Genomic DNA, 24,719 nt, shown 5'->3' with positions numbered 1-24,719 from the left:
CTACAGGGAGCTCAATCCTGATCCTCACTGTGACAATTCCAGCCCCAGCGGATCCTGGATAAGGATTAGTCGTCCTGGTGGGGAGAGAAAACTCCTGCAGCTTTTGATGAGGTGAAATAAAGTCCTGAGATTGTGAGACCTTCCAATGGCTGATATATAAGATGTTAGAAGCTTTCGGGACAACTAGGTCCCCTTCATCAGGCAGGGATCACAGGAGCACTGGGGACACAGATCTTATAGACAATGGACAGAGAAGTGATGCAGAAGGTGTAAACAAAGAGACAATAACAAAATTGAGTGTTCGGTCACACGTTGCGTTATGGTTGCGTTTTCATAGCATTCCTACAGCTGAGGAGGGGATTTGCTTAATTACTTTACTGTTAACATTCACATTTACAAAACGCAACCAAAACACCACAGGTGACCGCTGCCTCAACTTTGTTATTGTCTCTTTGTTTAGATCTTTTGCATAACTTCTCTGTATAACACATGCGTTAACAAAACACATATGTAAACGTGATGTTAATACACACTGCCCATATGTTCAGTAAAACAGAGAGACCAGCCTGATGCGATCTGAGAGATGATATTCTTATCTTTAATATGACACCAGCACCTTCTTTCTAGATGCTATAGAACCAGATAGAGTCTTGTGAAGTGACGCCCCCGCTGCAACCACTAAACTTAACTCATCTCATGGGAAAATGAGGTGAAAAGAGTCATATTTGCCTGACTTTGGAGGAGATTTTTTCTTTTGGTAAACGGGTGAGATTTCCCATAGAAAGACATTTCATACCCGACCTTAGGGGCTTGTAGTCTAGTGGGGTAACACCTGGTGACATGTCCCCTCTAAGGAACATTACTTCTGCTCTTTGCCCCTTGGGTTGTGTCCTATGACTCCTCCATGACCCTTCCATTTGGTCCCTATTCACATCCATTATTCTACAGCTGCTGCTTGGATCTTCAGACCAGGGAGATGAAAGGGTTAAGCAGCCTTGGACCTTCTTGGCAGTGACTATAGGTCGAGCACACACCCGTCATAATCCCAGCTCCGGGATGTGATCCTCCGTTACACGGGAAGCCGCCCATTCCCCCGGCTGCAGGGAAGATGCACAGAAGGCGCCTGGACTCCTCCTTGTGGCTTCTGCTTCTTCTTGGGTTCTTCTTGGAGATGGTCCCACATGGTCAGTCCCATGTCTTGCCATTTTATGGAGGCCAGAAGGACCGGACCGAGCAGTACTCATATTTTGAGTATGAATATGGGTTTGAGGAGGTGAGTGGAAGTACATTGCGATCCTGCTCTGTGAGGACACGTCCCTCTGTAGAGATAGACGTAAGGTGCTGCTGGTGTTCCTACTGCTGTACACGGAATACAAAGTACACATGGAATACAAAGGGGAGCTCAATGCCAAGCAGCTGCTGCAAAGGCCAATGAGAATCTATTGGACAAGAGATATAATCGAGTGATCCCAGGGTAGAGCCACAGTAACAGTGAGATATAGAGTGAAGAAGCCACGAGATCCATCAACAATGAGCTCAACTTACCCTCTAAATCTAAAACTTTCCAAGACCCAAGTGACTGCTACCCCACTAGCAGTGCCCCTGCCTCTATAGAAAGGGTTGGACATTGTCTATCAGACAGTTGTGAGTTGTGGACCCCCCGTGCCTCTAGACCTGTGTGAATTGGGGCTCCATCCAAGGGTCTTATGGAAAGGGTCTTACATGTCCTCCCTATAGAGATACTGCAGCATTAGGGTATGAGTCAAATGATGAGATGGAAGGTCCCCTAACTTTTCACAGCACCAGGGATCAGGCAGTGAGCAGTCACAGACAGGCTGAGCTGAAGGCAGAGAAATAGGGGACAGGGAGAGAATGGTCCCAGACAGACTGAGGTCAGGGCACAGCACCAGGGGTCAATCAGATCACAGTCACAGGCAGAGGTCAGGGTACAGCACCAGGGGGCAGGCAGAGAACAGTCACAGATAGGCTGAGGTCAGAGCAAACCACCAGGGGTCAGGCAGAGAATGGTCATGGACAAGCTGAGGTCAGAGCAAAGCACCAGGAGTCAGGCAGAGAATGGTCATGGACAAGCAGAGGTCAGAGCAAAACACCAGTGGTCAGGCAGAGAATGGTCACAGACAAGCTGAGGTCAAAGCAAACCACCAGGGGTCAGGCAGAGAATGGTCATGGACAAGCTGAGGTCAGAGCAAAGCACCAGGAGTCAGGCAGAGAATGGTCATGGACAAGCAGAGGTCAGAGCAAAACACCAGTGGTCAGGCAGAGAATGGTCACAGAAAAGCTGAGGTCAAAGCAAAGCACCAGGGGTCAGGCAGAGAATGGTCATGGACAAGCTGAGGTCAGAGCAAAACACCAGTGGTCAGGCAGAGAATGGTCACAGACAAGCTGAGGTCAAAGCAAAGCACCAGGGGTCAGGTAGAGAATGGTCATGGACAAGCTGAGGTCAAAGCAAAGCACAAGGGGTCAGGCAGAGAATGGTCACAGACAAGCTGAGGTCAGAGCAAAGCAGCAAGAGTCAGACAGAGAATGGTCACAGACAAGCTGAGGTCAAAGCAAAGCACCAGGGGTTAGGCAGAGAATGATCTCAGACAGGGCAAAGCACCACGAGTCAGGGAGGGAACGGTCACAGACCAGCTGAGGTTAGGGCACAGCATTAGGTGACAGGTAGAGAATTTTTACATACAGGCTGAGGTCAGGGCACAGTACCAAGGGTCAGGTAGAGGATGGTCTCAGACAGGCTGAGGTCAAGGCACAGTATTAGGGGTCAGGCTGAGAACAGTCAATGACAAGCTGTGGTCAGGGTACAGCACCAGGGGTCAAGCAGAAAACAGTCACAGACAGGCTGAGGTCAGGGCACAGCACCAGGGGTCAAGCAGAGAAGGGTCACATACAGGCTGAGGTCAGGGCACAGCATTAGGGGTCAGGCAGAGAACAGTCACAGGCAGGCTGAGGTCAGGGCACAAAACCAAGAATCAGGCAGAGAACGGTCACAGACAAGCTGAGGTGAGGACACAGCAGCAGGGATCAGGCAGAGTATGGTCAAAGACAGGCTGAGGTCAGGGCACAGCACCAGGGGTCAGGCAGAGAACAGTCTTTGAAAAGGCTGAGGTCAGGGAACAGCACCAGGGGTTAAGCAGAGAATGGTCACAGACAGGCTGAGGTCAGGACACGGCAGCAGGGGTCAGGCAGAGAATGGTCACAGACAGGCTGAGGTCAGGGCACAGCACCAGGGGTCAGGCAGAGAACAGTCATGGACAGGCTGAGGTCAGGGAACAGCATCAGGGGTCAAGCAAAGAATGGGCATAGACAGGCAGAGGTGAGGGCACAGCACCAGGGGTCAGGGAGAGAATGGTCACAGACAGGCAGAGGTCAAGGCACAGCACCAGGGGTCAGGCAGAGAATGGTCACAGACAGGCTGAGGTCAGGACACAGCATTAGGGGTCAGGCAGAGAAGGGTCACAGACAGGCTGAGGTCAGGACACAGCATTAGGGGTCAGGCAGAGAAGGGTCACAGACAGGCTGAGGTAAGGGCACAGCACCAGGGATCAGGCAGAGAAGGGTCACAGACAGGCTGAGGTAAGGGCACAGCATTAGGGGTCAGGCAGAGAACAGTCACAGACAGGCTGAGTTGAGGGCACAGCACCAGGGGTCAGGCAGAGAACAGTCACAGACAGACTGAGGTCAGGGCACAGCACCAGGGATCAGGCAGAGAACAGTCACAGACAGGCTGAGTTGAGGGCACAGCACCAGGGGTCAGGCAGAGAATGGTCACAGACGAGCTGAGGTAAGAGCAAAGCACCAGGGTTCAGGCAGAAAATTATCTAGGACAGTCTGAGGTCAGGGCACAGCACCACGAGTCAGGGAGAGAATGGTCACAGACAGGCCGAGGTTAGGGCACAGCATAAGGGGACAGGTAGAGAATCTTCACATACAGGCTGAGGTCAGGGCACAGCACCAGGCGTCAGCAAGAGAACAGTCACAGACAGGATGAGGTCAGGGCACAGCATTAGGGGTCAGGCAGAGAACAATCACAGACAGGCTGAGGTCAGGGCACAGCACCAGGGGTCAGGCAGAGAAGGGTCACAGACAGGCTGAGGTCAGGGCACAGCACCAGGGGTCAGGCAGAGAATGGTCACAGACAGGCTGAGGTAAGGGCACAGTATTAGGGGTCAGGCAGAGAACAGTCACAGACAGACTGAGGTCAGGGCACAGCACCAGGGATCAGGCAGAGAAGAGTCACGGGCAGGCTGAGGTCAGGGCACAGAACCAAGAGTGAGGCAGAGAACAGTCACAGACAGGCTGAGGTCAGGGCACAGCATTAGGGATCAGCAAGAGAACAGTCACAGACAGACTGAGGTCAGGGCACAGCACCAGGGATCAGGCAGAGAACAGTCATGGACAGGCTGAGGTCAGGACACAGCATTAGGGGTCAGGCAGAGAAGGGTCACAGACAGGCTGAGGTAAGGGCACAGCATTAGGGATCAGGCAGAGAACAGTCACAGACAGACTGAGGTCAGGGCACAGCACCAGGGGCCAGGCAGAGAAGGGTCACAGACAGGCTGAGGTAAGGGCACAGCATTAGGGGTCAGGCAGAGAACAGTCACAGACAGACTGAGGTCAGGGCACAGCACCAGGGATCAGGCAGAGAACAGTCACAGACAGGCTGAGTTGAGGGCACAGCACCAGGGGTCAGGCAGAGAATGGTCACAGACGAGCTGAGGTAAGAGCAAAGCACCAGGGTTCAGGCAGAAAATTATCTAGGACAGTCTGAGGTCAGGGCACAGTACCACGAGTCAGGGAGAGAATGGTCACAGACAGGCAGAGGTTAGGGCACAGCATAAGGGGACAGGTAGAGAATCTTCACATACAGACTGAGGTCAGGGCACAGCACCAGGCGTCAGCAAGAGAACAGTCACAGACAGGATGAGGTCAGGGCATAGCATTAGGGGTCAGGCAGAGAACAATCACAGACAGGCTGAGGTCAGGGCATAGCATTAGGGGTCAGGCAGAGAACAATCACAGACAGGCTGAGGTCAGGGCACAGCACCAGGGGTCAGGCAGAGAAGGGTCACAGATAGGCTGAGGTCAGGGCACAGCACCAGGGGTCAGGCAGAGAATGGTCACAGACAGGCTGAGGTAAGGGTACAGCATTCGGGGTCCGGCAGAGAACAGTCACAGACAGACTGAGGTCAGGGCACAGCACCAGGGATCAGGCAGAGAACAGTCACGGGCAGGCTGAGGTCAGGGCACAGAACCAAGAGTGAGGCAGAGAACAGTCACAGACAGGCTGAGGTCAGGGCACAGCATTAGGGATCAGGAAGAGAACAGTCACAGACAGACTAAGGTCAGGGCACAGCATTAGGGGTCAGGCGGAGAAGGGTCACAGACAGGCTGAGGTAAGGGCACAGCATTAGGGATCAGGCAGAGAACAGTCACAGACAGGCTGAGGTCAGGGCACAGCACCAGGGGTCAGGCAGAGAATGGTCAAAGACGGGCTGAGGTCAGGGCACAGCACCAGGGATCAGGCAGAGAACAGTCACAGACAGGCTGAGGTCAGGGCACAGCATTAGGGATCAGGCAGAGAACAGTCACAGACAGGCTGAGGTCAGGGCACAGCACCAGGGGTCAGGCAGAGAATGGTCAAAGACGGGCTGAGGTCAGGGCACAGCACCAGGGGTCAGGCAAAGAAGGGTCACAGACAGGCTGAGGTCGGGGCACAGCATTAGGGGTCAGGCAGAGAAGGGTCACAGACAGGCTGAGGTCAAGGCACAGCACCAGGGGTCAGGCAGAGAAGGGTCACAGACAGGCTGAGGTCGGGGCACAGCATTAGGGGTCAGGAAGAGAAGGGTCACAGACAGGCTGAGGTCAGGGCACAGCACCAGGGGTCAGGCAGAGTAGAGTCACGGACAGGCTGAGGTCAGGGCAGGTGGAGGTAACACACCTCCGGTTGCTAGCCATAGATCAGAGCGGGCAGTAAGTATGAAAGGGCACCCTTCCTTTATACACGTGACCCGACTCTTATTCTACTAACAGGTGCCCCAAGAAAAAGATTCACTGACAGGAAGAGAATGGGAAGAGGAAGAAATCCCACCCAAGTACGGAGAGCCGGAGGCGTTACGAGAAAACAAGAAGGACGTGTACAATGTCATGTGACCTCTCTGTACATCCAGGGGTCACTGAAGACGGCACATTCCTCCACCTTCTCCTCTACATCTTCACCCTATCATACTGTACTTGATGCTGCATCAATCGGTCAGGGTTATCTTTGTCTATGATTAAGTCTGGGCTGGGGAGGTCATGCAGCGTGTTACAGGCCCAAGGACCCGACGCATTACTGGTGTCAGATTTTATTCCAAATATAGAATTTTGCAATCACAATGAACTTCCTTGTTAGAAATGCAACAGGTTACACAAATATAAACGAGACAATGGGGCTCATTTATTAAGGGTCCACGGGCCACGATTCCTTAGGGTTTTCCCAAATATTTCCGTTTTGCGCCGAATTGCCGCATTGGTGCCGGCTTGCAAGTGACAGAAATCGGGGGGTGTGGCCGTCAGACAACCCAACATATTCCCAAAAACCGCAGAATTTAAAAAACGAAATGTGTAGCAAGATCAAGCACTCACATGCACCAGGAAGAAGAAGGTGAACTCCGGCGGACCTCGGCGGGGAAGCGACACATGCAGGATATCGGACGCACGACCTTAGTGAATTGCGCCGGACCTGAATCCTCATCGAACAACGCACCGTGGGATTGCGACGGGTCCGGGTAAGTAAATCTGCCGGAGTTCACCTTCATATTCCTGGTGCATGTAAGTGCTTGATCTTGCTACACATTTCGTTTTTTAAATTCCATGGTTTTTCTGAAACCGTTGGGTTGTCCAACGGCCACCGACCCCCCATTTCTGTTGCATGCAAGCCGGTGCGATTCGGTGCAAAACGGAAATATTTGGGGAAACCCAATGGATTTGTGGCCCACGGTCCCTTAGTAAATGTGCCCAAATGGGCTGAGAACTCTGGGTGCTCTATGGTGGGTGCAGGATGACGAAGCTCCAGTGAGGCTGGTAGGGAGCCAGGAGGAGGCTAGGGATGAGGAAGGGACAGCAGCCAGCGGCGGCTCCAGCTCAGCCGCTCTCCACCCTCCACCCTCTGGTATTTAGGGTAGAGCTCATGGTGTTTGCCTCTGCCGACCCCAGGGCCTAATAATAATGAGATTCATTTTCCTGGTTCAGACTTCTAATAATAAGAGGACTCTGCGGACCCCACCCTCTAATGATAATGAGATGACTCTGCGGACCCCACCCTCTAATGATAATGAGATGACTCTGCTGACCCCACCCCCTAATGATAATGAGATGACTCCGCTGACCCCACCCTCTAATGATAATGAGATGACTCCGCTGACCCCACCCTCTAATGATAATGAGATGACTCTGCGGACCCCACCCTCTAATGATAATGAGATGACTCTGCTGACCCCACCCTCTAATGATAATGAGATGACTCTGCTGACCCCACCCTCTAATGATAATGAGGTGACTCTGCTGACCCCACCCTCTAATGATAATGAGGTGACTCTGCTGACCCCACCCTCTAATGATAATGAGATGACTCTGCTGACCCCACCCTCTAATGATAATGAGATGACTCTGCTGACCCCACCCTCTAATGATACTGAGATGACTCTGCTGACCCCACCCTCTAATGATAATGAGATGACTCTGCTGACCCCACCCCCTAATGATAATGAGATGACTCCGCTGACCCCACCCTCTAATGATAATGAGATGACTCTGCGGACCCCACCCTCTAATGATAATGAGATGACTCTGCTGACCCCACCCTCTAATGATAATGAGATGACTCTGCTGACCCCACCCTCTAATGATAATGAGGTGACTCTGCTGACCCCACCCTCTAATGATAATGAGGTGACTCTGCTGACCCCACCCTCTAATGATAATGAGATGACTCTGCTGACCCCACCCTCTAATGATAATGAGATGACTCTGCTGACCCCACCCTCTAATGATAATGAGATGACTCTGCTGACCTCACCCTCTAATGATAATGAGGTGACACTGCTGACCCCACCCTCTAATGATAATGAGGTGACACTGCTGACCCCACCCTCTAATGATAATGAGATGACTCTGCCGACCCCACCGTCTAATGATGAGATAACAGTTAGTATAATTTTCTATGATCTGTTTCTGAAATGTCACATTATAAAACAGAAATCATAGTAAAGTATAATACATACGGTGCTATACAGTCCTGGCCATAAGTTGTGAGAATCTCCTCCTGTCACATGATGTGTCCCTCTGGTCTGTCAGATGTTTATCACATACAGAGATACAAGTGCAATCATATTATGGGGAGCAGAAGCTTTTATTGTCAGGTGGGAGGAGTTACTGCAGCGAGTCAGTATCTGCAGGACCTCTCCTTCTTCTTCAGGACCTCTGCAATTCTCCCTGGCAGCTCTCACTCACCTCCTGCACCAGATCCTGACTGATCGCCGTCCATTCCTGCACTATCACTGCTGCATTCTGTCACAATGTGTCGGTTTTGTTTGTCCTCCGTCTCCTGATGATTGACCACAAGTTGTCAATGGGATAAGATCCGGGGAGTTTCCGGGCCATGGACCCAGAATCTCTGTGTTCTGTCCCCGGAGCCATGGACCCAGAATCTCTGTGTTCTGTTCCCGGGCCATGGACCCAGAATCTCTGTGTTCTGTTCCCGGAGCCATGGACCCAGAATCTCTGTGTTCTGTTCCCAGGCCATGGACCCAGAATCTCTGTGTTCTGTTCCCAGGCCATGGACCCAGAATCTCTGAGTTCTGTTCCCGGGCCATGGACCCAGAATCTCTGTGTTCTGTTCCCGGGCCATGGACCCAGAATCTCTGTGTTCTGTACCCGGGCCATGGACCCAAAATCTCTGTATTCTGTTCCCGGGCCATGGAGCCAGAATCTCTGTGTTCTGTTCCCGGGCCATGGAGCCAGAATCTCTGTGTTCTGTTCCCGGGCCATGGACCCAGAATCTCTGTGTTCTGTTCCCGGGCCATGGACCCAGAATCTCTGTGTTCTGTTCCCGGAGCCATGGACCCAGAATCTCTGTGTTCTGTTCCCAGGCCATGGACCCAGAATCTCTGTGTTCTGTTCCCGGGCCATGGACCCAGAATCTCTGTGTTCTGTTCCCGGGCCATGGACCCAGAATCTCTGTGTTCTGTTCCCGGGCCATGGACCCAGAATCTCTGTGTTCTGTTCCCGGGCCATGGACCCAGAATCTCTGTGTTCTGTTCCCGGGCCATGGACCCAGAATCTCTGTGTTCTGTTCCCGGGCCATGGACCCAGAATCTCTGTGTTCTGTTCCCAGGCCATGGACCCAGAATCTCTGTGTTCTGTTCCCGGGCCATGGACCCAGAATCTCTGTGTTCTGTTCCCGGAGCCATTTAGCTCTCCCCTTTATGGCCGGTGCTCCATCATGCTGGAGAAGGCATTGGGGCAGATTTACTTACTCGGTCCTGTCGCGATCCTGTGGCGCGTTCTCCGTCGAAGTTTCGGTTCCTGCATCCGTCGCTTCCGCGCTGAGGTCCCTGGAGTTCACCTTTTCTTCCCAGTGCTTGTAAGTGCGTGCCTTGTGACAAAATTCTAAATGTTAAATCCCGCGCGTTGTCTGAATCCGTCGGGTTGTCGATTTCTGTCACGTGCAAGCCGGTGCCGATGCACCAAAATCCGATTGCGTGCACCAAAATCCCAGGGCAAATCGGCACAAAACAGAAATCATCAGGAAACCCGAAGAAAATGCGTCTGACTGACCCTTATTAAATGTGCCCCATTGTTGATCACCATCTGCTCCTGGAGGGTTGGGAGAAGCGGCTCCTGGAGGACATTCTGCTCCATTCTTTAGGTGTTTTTAGGCGATTCCCTTGGCTGAGGAGCCGCCCCCCCTCCCCCCCACATGAATGGCTGCAGGAGCTTTACAGGTGCAGGAGACAGGACTGGGGGCATCACTCACCTTGTCTTCTCCCAACAATCAGAAAGGGGATTCATCAGAGACAATGACCCCCCCCCCAGTCCTCAGCGTCCACTCCCTGCACCTCCTGCAGAATATCCGTCTGTCCCCCAGTCCTCAGCGTCCACTCCCTGCACCTCCTGCAGAATATCCGTCTGTCCCCCAGTCCTCAGCGTCCACTCCCTGCACCTCCTGCAGGATATCCGTCTGTCCCCCCGTCCTCAGCGTCCACTCCCTGCACCTCCTGCAGAATATCCGTCTGTCCCCCAGTCCTCAGCGTCCACTCCCTGCACCTCCTGCAGAATATCCGTCTGTCCCCCAGTCCCCAGCGTCCACTCCCTGCACCTCCTGCAGAATATCTGTCTGTCCCCCAGTCCTCAGCGTCCACTCCCTGCACCTCCTGCAGAATATCCGTCTATCAGCCGAATATCAGCCCCTGCACCTGTGTTACTGGAGACATCACTGACACCATGTTACCTGCTCCTATTATACTGCCCAGTGGTGATTGTTACTTACACATGACACATTGTCCCCAGCCCTGTCCCCATCAGCCCCCGCACCTGTGTTACTGGGGACATCACTGACACCATGTTACCTGCTCCTATTATACTGCCCAGTGGTGATTGTTACTTACACATGACACATTGTCCCCCAGCCCTGTCCTCATCAGCCCCCGCACCTGTGTTACTGGAGACATCACTGACACCATGTTACCTGCTCCTATTATACTGCCCAGTGGTGATTGTTACTTACACATGACACATTGTCCCCAGCCCTGTCCCCATCAGCCCCCGCACCTGTGTTACTGGAGACATCACTGACACCATGTTACCTGCTCCTATTATACTGCCCAGTGGTGATTGTTACTTACACATGACACATTGTCCCCAGCCCTGTCCCCATCAGCCCCCGCACCTGTGTTACTGGGGACATCACTGACACCATGTTACCTGCTCCTATTATACTGCCCAGTGGTGATTGTTACTTACACATGACACATTGTCCCCAGCCCTGTCCCCATCAGCCCCCGCACCTGTGTTACTGGGGACATCACTGACACCATGTTACCTGCTCCTATTATACTGCCCAGTGGTGATTGTTACTTACACATGACACATTGTCCCCAGCCCTGTCCCCATCAGCCCCTGCACCTGTGGAGACATCACTGACACCATGTTACCTGCTCCTATTATACTGCCCAGTGGTGATTGTTACTTACACATGACACATTGTCCCCAGCCCTGTCCCCATCAGCCCCCGCACCTGTGGAGACATCACTGACACCATGTTACCTGCTCCTATTATACTGCCCAGTGGTGATTGTTACTTACACATGACACATTGTCCCCAGCCCTGTCCCCATCAGCCCCCGCACCTGTGTTACTGGGGACATCACTGACACCATGTTACCTGCTCCTATTATACTGCCCAGTGGTGATTGTTACTTACACATGACACATTGTCCCCAGCCCTGTCCCCATCAGCCCCCGCACCTGTGTTACTGGAGACATCACTGACACCATGTTACCTGCTCCTATTATACTGCCCAGTGGTGATTGTTACTTACACATGACACATTGTCCCCAGCCCTGTCCTCATCAGCCCCCGCACCTGTGTTACTGGGGACATCACTGACACCATGTTACCTGCTCCTATTATACTGCCCAGTGGTGATTGTTACTTACACATGACACATTGTCCCCAGCCCTGTCCCCATCAGCCCCCGCACCTGTGTTACTGGAGACATCACTGACACCATGTTACCTGCTCCTATTATACTGCCCAGTGGTGATTGTTACTTACACATGACACATTGTCCCCAGCCCTGTCCCCATCAGCCCCTGCACCTGTGTTACTGGAGACATCACTGACACCATGTTACCTGCTCCTATTATACTGCCCAGTGGTGATTGTTACTTACACATGACACATTGTCCCCAGCCCTGTCCCCATCAGCCCCCGCACCTGTGTTACTGGGGACATCACTGACACCATGTTACCTGCTCCTATTATACTGCCCAGTGGTGATTGTTACTTACACATGACACATTGTCCCCAGCCCTGTCCCCATCAGCCCCGGCACCTGTGTTACTGGGGACATCACTGACACCATGTTACCTGCTCCTATTATACTGCCCAGTGGTGATTGTTACTTACACATGACACATTGTCCCCAGCCCTGTCCTCATCAGCCCCTGCACCTGTGTTACTGGGGACATCACTGACACCATGTTACCTGCTCCTATTATACTGCCCAGTGGTGATTGTTACTTACACATGACACATTGTCCCCAGCCCTGTCCCCATCAGCCCCGGCACCTGTGTTACTGGGGACATCACTGACACCATGTTACCTGCTCCTATTATACTGCCCAGTGGGGATTGTTACTTACACATGACACATTGTCCCCAGCCCTGTCCTCATCAGCCCCTGCACCTGTGTTACTGGGGACATCACTGACACCATGTTACCTGCTCCTATTATACTGCCCAGTGGTGATTGTTACTTACACATGACACATTGTCCCCAGCCCTGTCCCCATCAGCCCCCGCACCTGTGTTACTGGAGACATCACTGACACCATGTTACCTGCTCCTATTATACTGCCCAGTGGTGATTGTTACTTACACATGACACATTGTCCCCAGCCCTGTCCTCATCAGCCCCCGCACCTGTGTTACTGGGGACATCACTGACACCATGTTACCTGCTCCTATTATACTGCCCAGTGGTGATTGTTACTTACACATGACACATTGTCCCCAGCCCTGTCCCCATCAGCCCCCGCACCTGTGTTACTGGAGACATCACTGACACCATGTTACCTGCTCCTATTATACTGCCCAGTGGTGATTGTTACTTACACATGACACATTGTCCCCAGCCCTGTCCCCATCAGCCCCTGCACCTGTGTTACTGGAGACATCACTGACACCATGTTACCTGCTCCTATTATACTGCCCAGTGGTGATTGTTACTTACACATGACACATTGTCCCCAGCCCTGTCCCCATCAGCCCCCGCACCTGTGTTACTGGGGACATCACTGACACCATGTTACCTGCTCCTATTATACTGCCCAGTGGTGATTGTTACTTACACATGACACATTGTCCCCAGCCCTGTCCCCATCAGCCCCGGCACCTGTGTTACTGGGGACATCACTGACACCATGTTACCTGCTCCTATTATACTGCCCAGTGGTGATTGTTACTTACACATGACACATTGTCCCCAGCCCTGTCCCCATCAGCCCCCGCACCTGTGTTACTGGAGACATCACTGACACCATGTTACCTGCTCCTATTATACTGCCCAGTGGTGATTGTTACTTACACATGACACATTGTCCCCAGCCCTGTCCCCATCAGCCCCCGCACCTGTGTTACTGGAGACATCACTGACACCATGTTACCTGCTCCTATTATACTGCCCAGTGGTGATTGTTACTTACACATGACACATTGTCCCCAGCCCTGTCCCCATCAGCCCCTGCACCTGTGTTACTGGAGACATCACTGACACCATGGCCGCTGCTCCGCCTAAGGCGCCTGCAATGAAGGGGAAATGTGTTTTGGGGGAAAAAGTTAATATCTAGGCAAATACTGACTTTGTAATGAATTGCTGATAAGCTGATCGCTCTTTATAACATTCTGGAGAATATGCAAATTACCATTATAACACCTGATGCCGGAGACTTTGTAACAATTAACATTAGTATCATTCTCAAGACCTATGGCCATGACTGTAGAGGACACAGGATGGTTCTGGTCCATTAGTGTTTGCGTGGGTTTCCTCCGGGTACTCCGGTTTCCTCCCACACATCAAAACATACTGTTAGGCTGTTTAGATTGTGAGCCCCATGGGGACAGGGACCAATTTGACATGCTTGTGCAGCGCTGCGTAATCTGTGTGCGCTATATAAATAAAGAATTATTATTATTATTATTAGTAATATTAGTAGTAGAACGCGCCACTTTGACCAGTGGAGTCTGATTTCTTCATCAATTCACCTCCTGCCAAATTCCAGGTTCAGGCTGCTGATCAGCCCCATCCCTGGCGCTTTACACTTCAGCTCTGCTGGTTCAGATCCAGTGTATAAGGAAGATTCTGTGAGAACAGAAGGGTCCGTCCAGGGGGTCATGTATGGAGGGGTCCCAGGTTTTTATGTACAGCTGCTGCAGCCTCAGCTGATGGTTTGCTACAATGGGGCAGATTTACTTACCCGGCCCATTCGCGATCCAGCGGCGCGTTCTCTGCACAGGATTCGGGTCCGGCCGGGATTCATTAAGGTAGTTCCTCCGCCGTCCACCAGGTGGCGCTGCTGCGCTGAAGTCCGCTGGAATGCCTCGAAATACACCGGCCTATCCTGGATGAAGGTGAGTGAAATTTTCGCGACACAATTTTTTAAAAAAATGCAGCGGTTTTTCCGAATCCATCGGGATTTCGCTCGGCCACGCCCCCGACTTCCGTTGCGCGCATGCCGGCGCCGATGCGCCACAATCCGATCGCGTGCGCCAAAATCCCGGGGCAATTCAGGTACAATCGGCGCAGATCGGAAATATTCGGGTAACACGTCGGGAAAACGCGAATCGGGTCCTTAGTAAATGACCCCCAATGTGTCACTGTAGAAGTAGAATGTATCACTCTAAAACCCCTGACGGAGATAATTCAGAGGTGCAGAGGTGAGAAGATGTGCTCCCTGATTCATCCACATGGGGACGCTGTAGGGCAGTGATATCATACATTACAACGACTATCAGGTGACATTAACTATTTGCATCCATTTCATCTGACTGAGGACTGTAAAGATTGTAATGATGCAGATGAATGGACAGAGGAGTCTGGAGGAGGACAGAGGGGTCTGGAGGAGGAGTAGGACAGAGGAGTCTGGAGGAGGAGGACAGAGGAGTCTGGAGGAGGAGGACAGAGGAGTCTGGAGGAGGAGTAGTACAGAGGAGTCTGGAGGAGGAGGACAGAGGAGTCTGGAGGAGGAGGACAGAGGAGTCTGGAGGAGGAGGAGGACAGAGCGGTCTGGAGGAGGAGTAGTACAGAGGAGTCTGGAGGAGGAGGACAGAGGAGTCTGGAGGAGGAGGACAGAGGAGTCTGGAGGAGGAGTAGGACAGAGGAGTCTGGAGGAGGAGGAGGACAGAGGAGTCTGGAGGAGGAGGACAGAGGAGTCTGGAGGAGGAGGAGGACAGAGCGGTCTGGAGGAGGAGGAGGACAGAGGAGTCTGGAGGAGGACAGAGGAGTCTGGAGGAGGAGGACAGAGGAGTCTGGAGGTGGAGGAGGAGGACAGAGGAGTCTGGAGGAGGTAGGAGGACAGAGGAGTCTGGAGGAGGAGGAGGACAGAGGAGTCTGGAGGAAGAGGAGGACAAAGGAGTCTGGAGGATGAGGACAGAGGAGTCTGGAGGAGGAGGAGGACAGAGGAGTCTGGAGGAGGAGGACAGAGTGGTCTGGAAGAGGACAGAGGAGTCTGGAGGAGGAGGAGGACAGAGGAGTCTGAAGGAGGAGGACAGAGGGGTCTGGAGGAGGAGGACAGAGGAGTCTGGAGGAGGAGGAGGACAGAGGAGTCTGGAGGAGGAGGAGGACAGAGGAGTCTGGAGGAGGAGGAGGAGGACAGAGGGGTCTGGAAGAGGAGGAGGACAGAGGGGTCTGGAAGAGGAGGAGGACAGAGGGGTCTGGAGGAGGAGGAGGAGGACAGAGGAGTCTGGAGGAGGTAGGAGGACAGAGGAGTCTGGAGGAGGACAGAGGAGTCTGGAGGAGGAGGAGGACAGAGGAGTCTGGAGGAGGAGGACAGAGGAGTCTGAAGAAGGAGGAGGACAGAGGAGTCTGGAGAAGGAGGAGGACAGAGGAGTCTGGGGGAGGAGGAGGACAGAGGAGTCTGGAGGAGGAGGAGGACAGAGGAGTCTGGAGGAGGAGGACAGAGGAGTCTGGTGGAGGAGGAGGACAGAGGCATCTGGGGGAGGAGGAGGACAGAGGAATCTGGAGGAGGAGGACAGAGGAGTCTGGAGGAGGAGGACAGAGGAGTCTGGTGGAGGAGGAGGACAGAGGCATCTGGGGGAGGAGGAGGACAGAGGAGTCTGGAGGAGGAGGACAGAGGAGTCTGGAGGAGGAGGAGGACAGAGGAGTCTGGATGAGGACAGAGGAGTCTGGAGAAGGAGGAGGACAGAGGAGTCTGGAGGAGGAGCACAGAGGGGTCTGGAGGAGGAGGACAGAGGAGTCTGGAGGAGGAGGAGGACAGAGGAGTCTGGAGGAGGAGGAGGACAGAGGAGTCTGGAGGAGGAGGAGGACAGAGGAGTCTGGAGGAGGAGGACAGAGGAGTCTGGAGGAGGAGGAGGACAGAGGAGTCTGGAGGAGGAGGAGGACAGAGGAGTCTGGAGGAGGAGGAGGACAGAGGAGTCTGGAGAAGGAGGAGGACAGAGGAGTCTGGAGAAGGAGGAGGACAGAGGAGTCTGGAGGAGGAGGAGGACAGAGGAGTCTGGAGGAGGAGGAGAACAGAGGAGTCTGCAGTAGGAGGAGGACAGAGGAGTCTGGAGGAGGAGGAGGAGGACAGAGGAGTCTGGAGGAGGAGGAGGACAGAGGAGTCTGGAGGAGGAGGAGGACAGAGGAGTCTGGAGGAGGAGGGCAGAGGGGCCTGGTGGAGGAGGAGGACAGAGGAGTCTGGAGGAGGAGGACAGAGGAGTCTGGAGGAGGAGGACATGAGGTGTAGGGTAAACCCCCTGGAGGAAGGAGCTCAGAATCACAAGGAAGTGAAGTCTCGGCCTCTTTACCACAATGTGATGTTAATAACACGAGGAAAACAAATATTATTCTGATCCTCTAATTCCTTCTCCGGGAAGTTCCCGGCTCTGGGACATGTTTGTCCTTCTCCATGTGCTTACTTTGGCACTTACAGGCTTTACCTCTGGTGATGGTTTCCTGGCGGTAGGTAAGTGTTGACGGGCGAGGTCCTCAATAGCCGGTGAAGCAGGACCTCTGGAAGGTCTCCTCTCTGGGATGAGGTGGGAATCATTGGTGAGATCCATCTGTAGATCGTTCTCCACTAAAGGGATAAAAGATGATGGGTCATTGATCCGTGATTCTGTTCATACATGTTCCAGAAGTTTCTGGACTTCCTGATGTCTTGTAGGTCTTGGCCAGGGCCGATGCATGTAGATGGGTTCTTATTGATCAGGGGGTCTCATCTCTGGGGCCGCTGGGGTGAGGGTCTTCAGAAGGTTCTGGATGAGTTTTCTAGGTTCATGAACCCGGTTGCAGCTGAGTCAGATGATTTCTGCAGCCACATGTTGTCCATCCTCCATGAATAACTCAGAGGAGGAGGAATGAAGCTGAAAGGCCGTAGAGGAGCACCGGCAGGGATAGCCCCACCTCATGTGCACTGGCAGGGACAGCCCCACCTCTGGTGCATGGGCAGGGATAACCCCACTTCAGGTGCACCGGCAGGGATAGCCCAACCTCTGGTGCACCAGCAGGACAGCCCCACCTCTGGTGCACCGACAGGGATAGCCCCACCTCTGGTGCTCCGGCAGGGATATCCACACCTCTGGTGCACCAGCAGGGATAGCCCCACCTCTGGTGAACCTACAGGGATAGCCCCACCTCATGTGTACCAACAGGGATAGCCCCACCTCTGGTGCACCAGCAGGGATAGCCCCACCTCATGTGTACCAGCACGGATAGCCCCACCTCTGGTGCACCAGCATGGATAGCCCCATCTCTGGTGCACCAGCATGGATAGCCCCACCTCTGGTGCACCGGCAGGGATAGCCCCACCTCTGGTGCACCGGCAGGGATAGCCCCACCTCTGGTGCACCGGCAGGGATAGCCCCACCTCTGGTGTACCAGCAGGGATAGCCCCACCTCTGGTGTACCAGCAGGGATAGCCCCACCTCTGGTGCACCAGCATGGATAGCCCCACCTCTGGTGCACCAGCAGGGATAGCCCCACCTCTGGTGCATAGACAGGGATAGCCCTACCTCTGGTGCATAGACAGGGATAGCCCCACCTCTGGTGCACCAGCAGGGATAGCTCCACCTCTAATGTACCAGCAGGGATAGCCCCACCTCTTGTGCACCAGCAGGGATAACCCCATCTCTAGGGCATGGGCAGGGATAGCCCCACCTCTAGTGCACCAGGAATCTAAGCTTGATGGGTGATACTCTGCAGCAGAAATGTAGATAATGGGGGATACCTACCCATCAGAGAGGTGACTTAAGGTGATTACTAAGCTTTTGATACAGAGAGATGTTTCCTCTGACATTGCTCTGCGGTTATTACTCATCGGACGTCCTCTCCTCATAAACCTTCATGGTCTTCCATTCATATCAAATATTTGGCCGATTTGCCAAGGACAACCATGTGATGGATAATTCCGTGTTCTTTCCTGTAATCTGGGTGTCTTTGTTTAGTTCTTACACCCGGTCTCGGTCAGGTTGTTGTGAAAAGAACCCGTCCTTGTTTTTGCCAAGTGTAACTGGAGGAAGATTACGAAGCCTCCAACGAGTGGCCATAGATTCCTTCCCGGGGCACAGGAGAAGCACAGCATGGAGAATTCCTTTAAGACTCTTCTCCTCTTTGTGGTGGTCACTGGGGTTCATGGCCGACCTCTAGCCCAGAACCTTATTCAGGACAACCCTCTGCAGCTCATATCTGATGCCATTGGCTTCTACAATGGAGAATCCCATTCAGATGTGGTCTTCAGGCTCTACAAGGACGAGTATGAGTTCAAGGCGGTGAGTAGGGATCATCAATCATCGGATCATTTACCGATGTTATACCATTCCATCAGACTGATTGATACATATGAGGTCATTCCTCTTGACACCTCCTCACAGTTTAGAAGACCTCTGCTTGCTGTCCATTGATAGGAACCTGTAAGAGGGTGGCCCAGAAGAATCCCACCAGAGCTCAGACAAGAGAGGAACTAGACCTGGACTTCCATGTTCAGCTGTTTGTTGGGTCAGAGAAGACTCTCACATGTTCTGTTGCAGGGTTTGTGGCTGTGGTGAGGTGGACGTGGTGGGTGGCTTAGTCTCTGGTCATATGTACATTGTAGGGTGGTCTCAGATCATGTACACATTGTAGGGTGGTCTCTGGTCAGTGGTCATGTGTACATTGTAGGGTGGTCTCAGATCATGTACACATTGGGGCAGATTTACTTACCCGGTCCATTTGCGATCCAGCGGTGCGTTCTCTGCGGTGGATTCGGGTCCGGCCGGGATTCACTAAAGCAGTTCCTCCGACGTCCACCAGGTGGCGCTGCTGCGCTGAAGAGCATCGGAACGCACTGGAATACACCGAGCCGGGCTGAGAGAAGGTAAGTGCAATTTTCGCGACACATTTTTTGTTTTAAATGCGCCGGTTTTTCCGAATCCGTCGGGTTTTCGTTCGGCCACGCCTCCTGATTTCCGTCGCGTGAATGTCAGCGCCGATGCGCCACAATCCGATCGCGTGCGCCAAAATCCCGGGGCAATTCAGGGGAAAACGGCGCAAATCGGAAATATTCGGGTAACACGTCAGGAAAACGCGAATCGGGCCCTTAGTAAATGACCCCCATTGTATGGTGGTCTCTGGTCAGTGGTCATGTGTACATTGTATGGTGGTCTCTGGTCAGTGGTCATGTGTACATTGTAGGGTGGTCCTTAGTCATGTGTACATTGTATGGTGGTCTCTGGTCAGTGGTCATGTGTACATTGTATGGTGGTCTCTGGTCAGTGGTCATGTGTACATTGTAGGGTGGTCCTTAGTCATGTGTACATTGTAGGGTGGTCCTTAGTCATGTGTACATTGTATGGTGGTCTCTGGTCAGTGGTCATGTGTACATTGTAGGGTGGTCCTTAGTCATGTGTACATTGTAGGGTGGTCCTTAGTCATGTGTACATTGTAGGGTGGTCTCTAGTCAGTGGTCATGTGTACATTGTATGGTGGTCTCTGGTCAGTGGTCATGTGTACATTGTAGGGTGGTCTCAGATCATGTACACATTGTATGGTGGTCTCTGCTCAGTGGTCATGTGTACATTGTAGGGTGGTCTCAGATCATGTACACATTGTATGGTGGTCTCTGCTCAGTGGTCATGTGTACATTGTAGGGTGGTCTCAGATCATGTACACATTGTATGGTGGTCTCTGGTCAGTGGTCATGTGTACATTGTAGGGTGGTCTCAGATCATGTACACATTGTATGGTGGTCTCTGCTCAGTGGTCATGTGTACATTGTAGGGTGCTCTCAGATCATGTACACATTGTAGGGTGGTCTCTGCTCAGTGGTCAGGTGTACATTGTATGGTGGTCTCTGCTCAGTGGTCAGGTGTACATGGTAGGGTGGTCTCTGGTCAGTGGTCATGTGTACATTGTAGGGTGGTCTCAGATCATGTACACATTGTATGGTGGTCTCTGGTCAGTGGTCATGTGTACATTGTAGGGGGCTCTCAGATCATGTACACATTGTATGGTGGTCTCTGGCAATGTGCACATGTTATGTGGCAGGTTTGTGGCTGTGTTGTGAGGTATAAGGTGGGCTCATGTGTAGAGTTGGGTGTAGTGGAAAGCTGAGGTCTCAGGTCATGTGTACATCATAGGGTGGTCTTTAGTCACAAGTACACTGTAGGGTGATCCTTAGTCACGAGTACATTGTAGGGTGGTCTTTAATCGAGAGTACATTGTAGGGTGGTCTTTAGTCACGAGTACATTGTAGGGTGGTCTTTCTTTACGTGTACATTGTAGGGTGGTCTTTAGTCGAGAGTACATTGTAGGGTGGTCTTTAGTCGAGAGGACATTGTAGGGTGGTCTTCAGTCATGTGTACGTTGTAGGGGGATCTTTAGTCATGAGTACGTTGTAGGGTGGTCTTTAGTCACATGTAGGGTGGTCTTTAGTCACAAGTACATTGTAGGGTGGTATTTAGTCACGAGTACAATGTAGGTTGGTCTTTAGCATGGTACCACGTGGGCTCTGTAGTAGGTAATGAAGTGTTGGGGTCTCTTGGAGTGAATATTACGTGTAACCCCCCTCAGAGTAGTAGTGCTCGGGCTGCTGCAGTAGAGGTCCTCAGGAGGTCTGGATGACCCCACCAGCAGGTAACACATAACATGCTGTGACCCCGGTAAGGCTGAGCCGCTGTGGACTCCTATGTGTATCCTACAAGAGGTTCTCAATCTCTTCCTGTGTGACCTACCCCAACATCTCCCCCGGGGCCTCACAATATGTGCTGGAAGATGTGATGGGCTGGATCGTAGTGGCCTGGCGCTAATGTCCCAAAGAACAGAAGGTTCCCCCTGGGAGAATCCCGGGGTATATGATGGGTCCGGTGTGATGGTGAGGGGCCAGGCCCATAATGGTCGCTGCTTTAGCCTGGGACTCACACTGGAAATGGATATTATCCAAAAACTTACAATTCCTTTATTGTTGAGCAGTAACAGACGGGTGAGGTCCCTCGCCGGTGCCAGGTAACGGCTGCCCTCCTACAACCTTTCATATTGTCGAGCTATGACCCATATGACAAAGCTGCAGCAGAGTTCTGCTCTTGGGCGGTTCTGTTTGAGGCTGGGTATATGTCCTCTGGAAAGTTGGGTGATCACCTCTTGTTTCTGATCTGAGTGTGCATCAGCACTGGTTTGAGAGATGGACGGTTAAACCAATCAGCGGTTGGGGCAATGTCCAGGAACTCCACATGTACCTGCTCCTCGCTTCACTCAGGCGCTGGTTATACTGCTCTCCTTTTTCTTGTACTATTGCTGCGTTTTCTGACTCTTCTTGACTACTTTTTGCCTAACTATTCTGTACCTCGCCGCCATCTTGGTTTTGACATCAGTTATTCTGACCTTGCTTGTGGCTGTGTCCGTTTTTCTGTTCCTTTGTCAGAGTAGGACACGTCGACCAGTCATCGCCTGTGGGTCAGTGCAGGGCAGGGCAAGAAGGCAGGGACAGAGGTCTTGAAAAGCTGTGACAACTTGATATACAAATGACAGTGATTGATTGTTACTTTATCCTCTTCAAAAGAAGAAATGTATTTGGTAAAAGTGGAATATCCCTTTAATCATCCATCTATCCATCTCCACCAGGTGACTCCTAGAGCTACACCCCAGCACCGCAGGGTTTTACTTACATTTTCTAACAAAATGTTCTAATAACGTTATGGTAATAAGAATATAAGATCTTAACTTCTGGTATTTTTCCTTTTAGGGTCCCAGGGGGCAAAAACAATCGAATTTCACCATAAAAGAAACAATTTGTCTCAAATCAGAAAATCAAAGTGTTGAAAGTTGCCAATTCAAACATAAAGGGGTAAGAAAAGACCAGAGACCAATAATAGATCAGACCTAGAAGAAACCAGACCTATAATTATTATAGACTAATCCTGAGACTATTATAGACCAGACCTGAGACTATTATAGACCAGACCTGAGACTATTATAGACCAGACCTGAGACTATTATAGACCAGACCTGAGACTATTATAGACCAGACCTGAGACTATTATAGACCAGACCTGAGATTATTATAGACCAGACCTGAGATTATTATAGACCGGACTAATAACTATTATAGACCAGACCTGAGACTATTATACACCAGACCTGAGACTATTATAGACCAGACCTATAACTATTATAGACCAGACCTGAGATTATTATAGACCAGACCTGAGATTATTATAGACCAGACCTGAGACTATTATAGACCAGACCTGAGACTATTATACACCAGACCTGAGACTATTATAGACCAGACCTGAGACTATTATAGACCAGACCTGAGATTATTATAGACCAGACCTGAGACTATTATAGACCAGACCTGAGACTATTATAGACTGGACCTGAGACTATTATACACCAGACCTGAGATTATTATAGACCAGACCTGAGACTATTATACACCAGACCTGAGACTATTATAGACTGGACCTGAGACTATTATAGACTAAACCTATAATTACAATAGACCAGACCCATAACTATTATAAACTAATCCTGAGACTATTATAGACTAGACCTACAACTAGATTAATTCTGAGACTATTATAGACCAGACCTGAGCCTATTATAGACCAGACCTGAGCCTATTATAGACCAGACCTGAGACTATTATAAACCTATACTGACATCACTGTTCATTATAGTCATAAAGGAAATATGAAATATCCTCATTTATCTGCAGATAGAGAAGAAATGTTCGGCCTCACACAATGACCCGGAGAAGATCTTTTTGGTCGTGTGCTCCTCTCTCCCCGCGGGGGTGAGTCCGGCTTTTCTACTTTTAATGTTTCCTTCCCCTGTGTAATAGTGAGAATATAATCCCATGTTATTTACCCTCTAAGTGCAGGATAACACTAACTCCTCCCCAATCCAAATGTAGTCACCAGAAGCCCCGCCCCTGAGGAGCCAGAATTATTCATTAGTCTTTCTCTTTTAACTTCTTCTTAAAAGATGAAGGAGGATCCAGTGAGCGGATCCATGGAGAGTCCGAGCGACCCAGAGGATGACTATGGCGACTCACCTGAGGAGGACTACGAGGACCACGTTATTATCATGCAAGAACCTGAACAGACGTTTCTGGATGAGGATGGAGGAGATAAGAGAATCTCTAATCAGGAGAAGCTGAGGTCCGGGCAGGTCCTGGGAAGATATTTCTGTCTGGAATGTTTCTTTGACTATTTGCCGAGATAATCAGATGCAAATATGATAATATAATATAATGATATACTGGCTCCGCCCCCCACACATAGCAATGTACAGAGTCACCGCAGCAGCAGGACCCGTCCATCTCACTGCCCGTCGTCAGCCATTAGATTGGGGACTATAAAGATGAATCAGCAAAGAGAGAAATCGTAAACCCTCAGCGGAGATTTGGCGCCAGCGGGCGACGTACACGGCGCGTCCTGGGTCCTCAATAAATTGTGTTCAGTTGTAATAAATGTGAAAACATTTGACAAATTATCCAACAAACTCGTCCTAACTAATCCAGGAGAATAGATATGAATGATGTATGTAGATATCAGATATTACAGCAGGTATGTAGCATGGGGGCAGCTTGCAGGACCTTCACTGAAGGTGATAGGTCCTTCAGAGTCTCCAAGGATCTTGTATGTGGATTCTAATGATATTTTGTTCTACTGTAATATAAATATTATATAACAATCTTCTCCCCCTCACACATGGGACAGACTCATCATGGAGCATCATGGGATGGACAGCGATGTCTCCTACGCTGAACAAGCTGTAAACTTTCTACACATCACGAGTCCAACACCTAGAAATGATACCAGCAGATCCTCTGATTATTGAGTCACTACTGCAGGAGATGATGAGGGTTGTGCTGGGAATACGGGGTCAATGGTTCTCCCCACCTGGTCCATCTATAAGGATACAAGATTGTCAAATTACAGATACATTGTTTTAGAAACAGCGCCACACCTGGCCAAAGGTTCTGATCAGAACTGCAGCTCACTTATTGAGCAGAGAATAGAGTGCAATATGTGAAGGGAGGAGCAGAGCTGCAGCATACAACCAATGAGCAGAGGAGCAGAGCTGCAGCATACAACCAATGAGCAGAGGAGCAGAGCTGCAGCATACAACCAATGAGCGGAGGGGCAGAGCTGCAGCATACAACCAATGAGCAGAGAAGGAGCAGAGCTGCAGCATACAACCAATGAGCGGAGGAGCAGAGCTGCAGAATACAACCAA

The 24,719-nt window shown here is 51.4% G+C and overlaps 1 protein-coding gene across 2 annotated transcripts; it reads left to right on the top strand.

Annotated features, from left to right (window-relative positions):
- The first annotated feature begins 1,067 nt into the window (after positions 1 to 1,067).
- LOC140134313 (lutzicidin-like) lies at positions 1,068 to 23,972 on the top strand. Of its 2 annotated transcripts, none has more exons than XM_072154911.1 (4): positions 1,068 to 1,273; positions 22,216 to 22,317; positions 23,194 to 23,271; positions 23,463 to 23,972. In XM_072154911.1, exons 1-4 carry the CDS (start codon positions 1,109 to 1,111, stop codon positions 23,700 to 23,702), a joined length of 585 nt encoding a protein of 194 aa, XP_072011012.1. In that variant the 5' UTR covers positions 1,068 to 1,108; the 3' UTR covers positions 23,703 to 23,972. The 2 variants fall into 2 exon arrangements, with proteins under 2 accessions (XP_072011012.1, XP_072011011.1); XM_072154910.1 differs by lacking the exon at positions 1,068 to 1,273 and adding an exon at positions 18,507 to 18,769.
- Positions 23,973 to 24,719: the final 747 nt, after the last annotated feature.

Source organism: Engystomops pustulosus, chromosome 5, assembly GCF_040894005.1.
Source record: "Engystomops pustulosus chromosome 5, aEngPut4.maternal, whole genome shotgun sequence".
In the NCBI taxonomy this organism is placed as follows: Eukaryota; Metazoa; Chordata; class Amphibia; order Anura; family Leptodactylidae; genus Engystomops; species Engystomops pustulosus.
This window is presented reverse-complemented; position numbering and strand designations above follow the sequence as displayed.

Bases quoted from the DNA above. Each gene is read 5' to 3' on its own strand.
- LOC140134313 (XM_072154910.1), top strand. From the start codon at position 18,581: ATGGAGAATTCCTTTAAGACTCTTCTCCTCTTTGTGGTGGTCACTGGG. The intron at 18,770-22,215 runs GTGAGTAGGGAT...TTTTCCTTTTAG, and splicing joins ACGAGTATGAGTTCAAGGCG to GGTCCCAGGGGGCAAAAACA. The intron at 23,272-23,462 runs GTGAGTCCGGCT...TCTTCTTAAAAG, and splicing joins GCTCCTCTCTCCCCGCGGGG to ATGAAGGAGGATCCAGTGAG.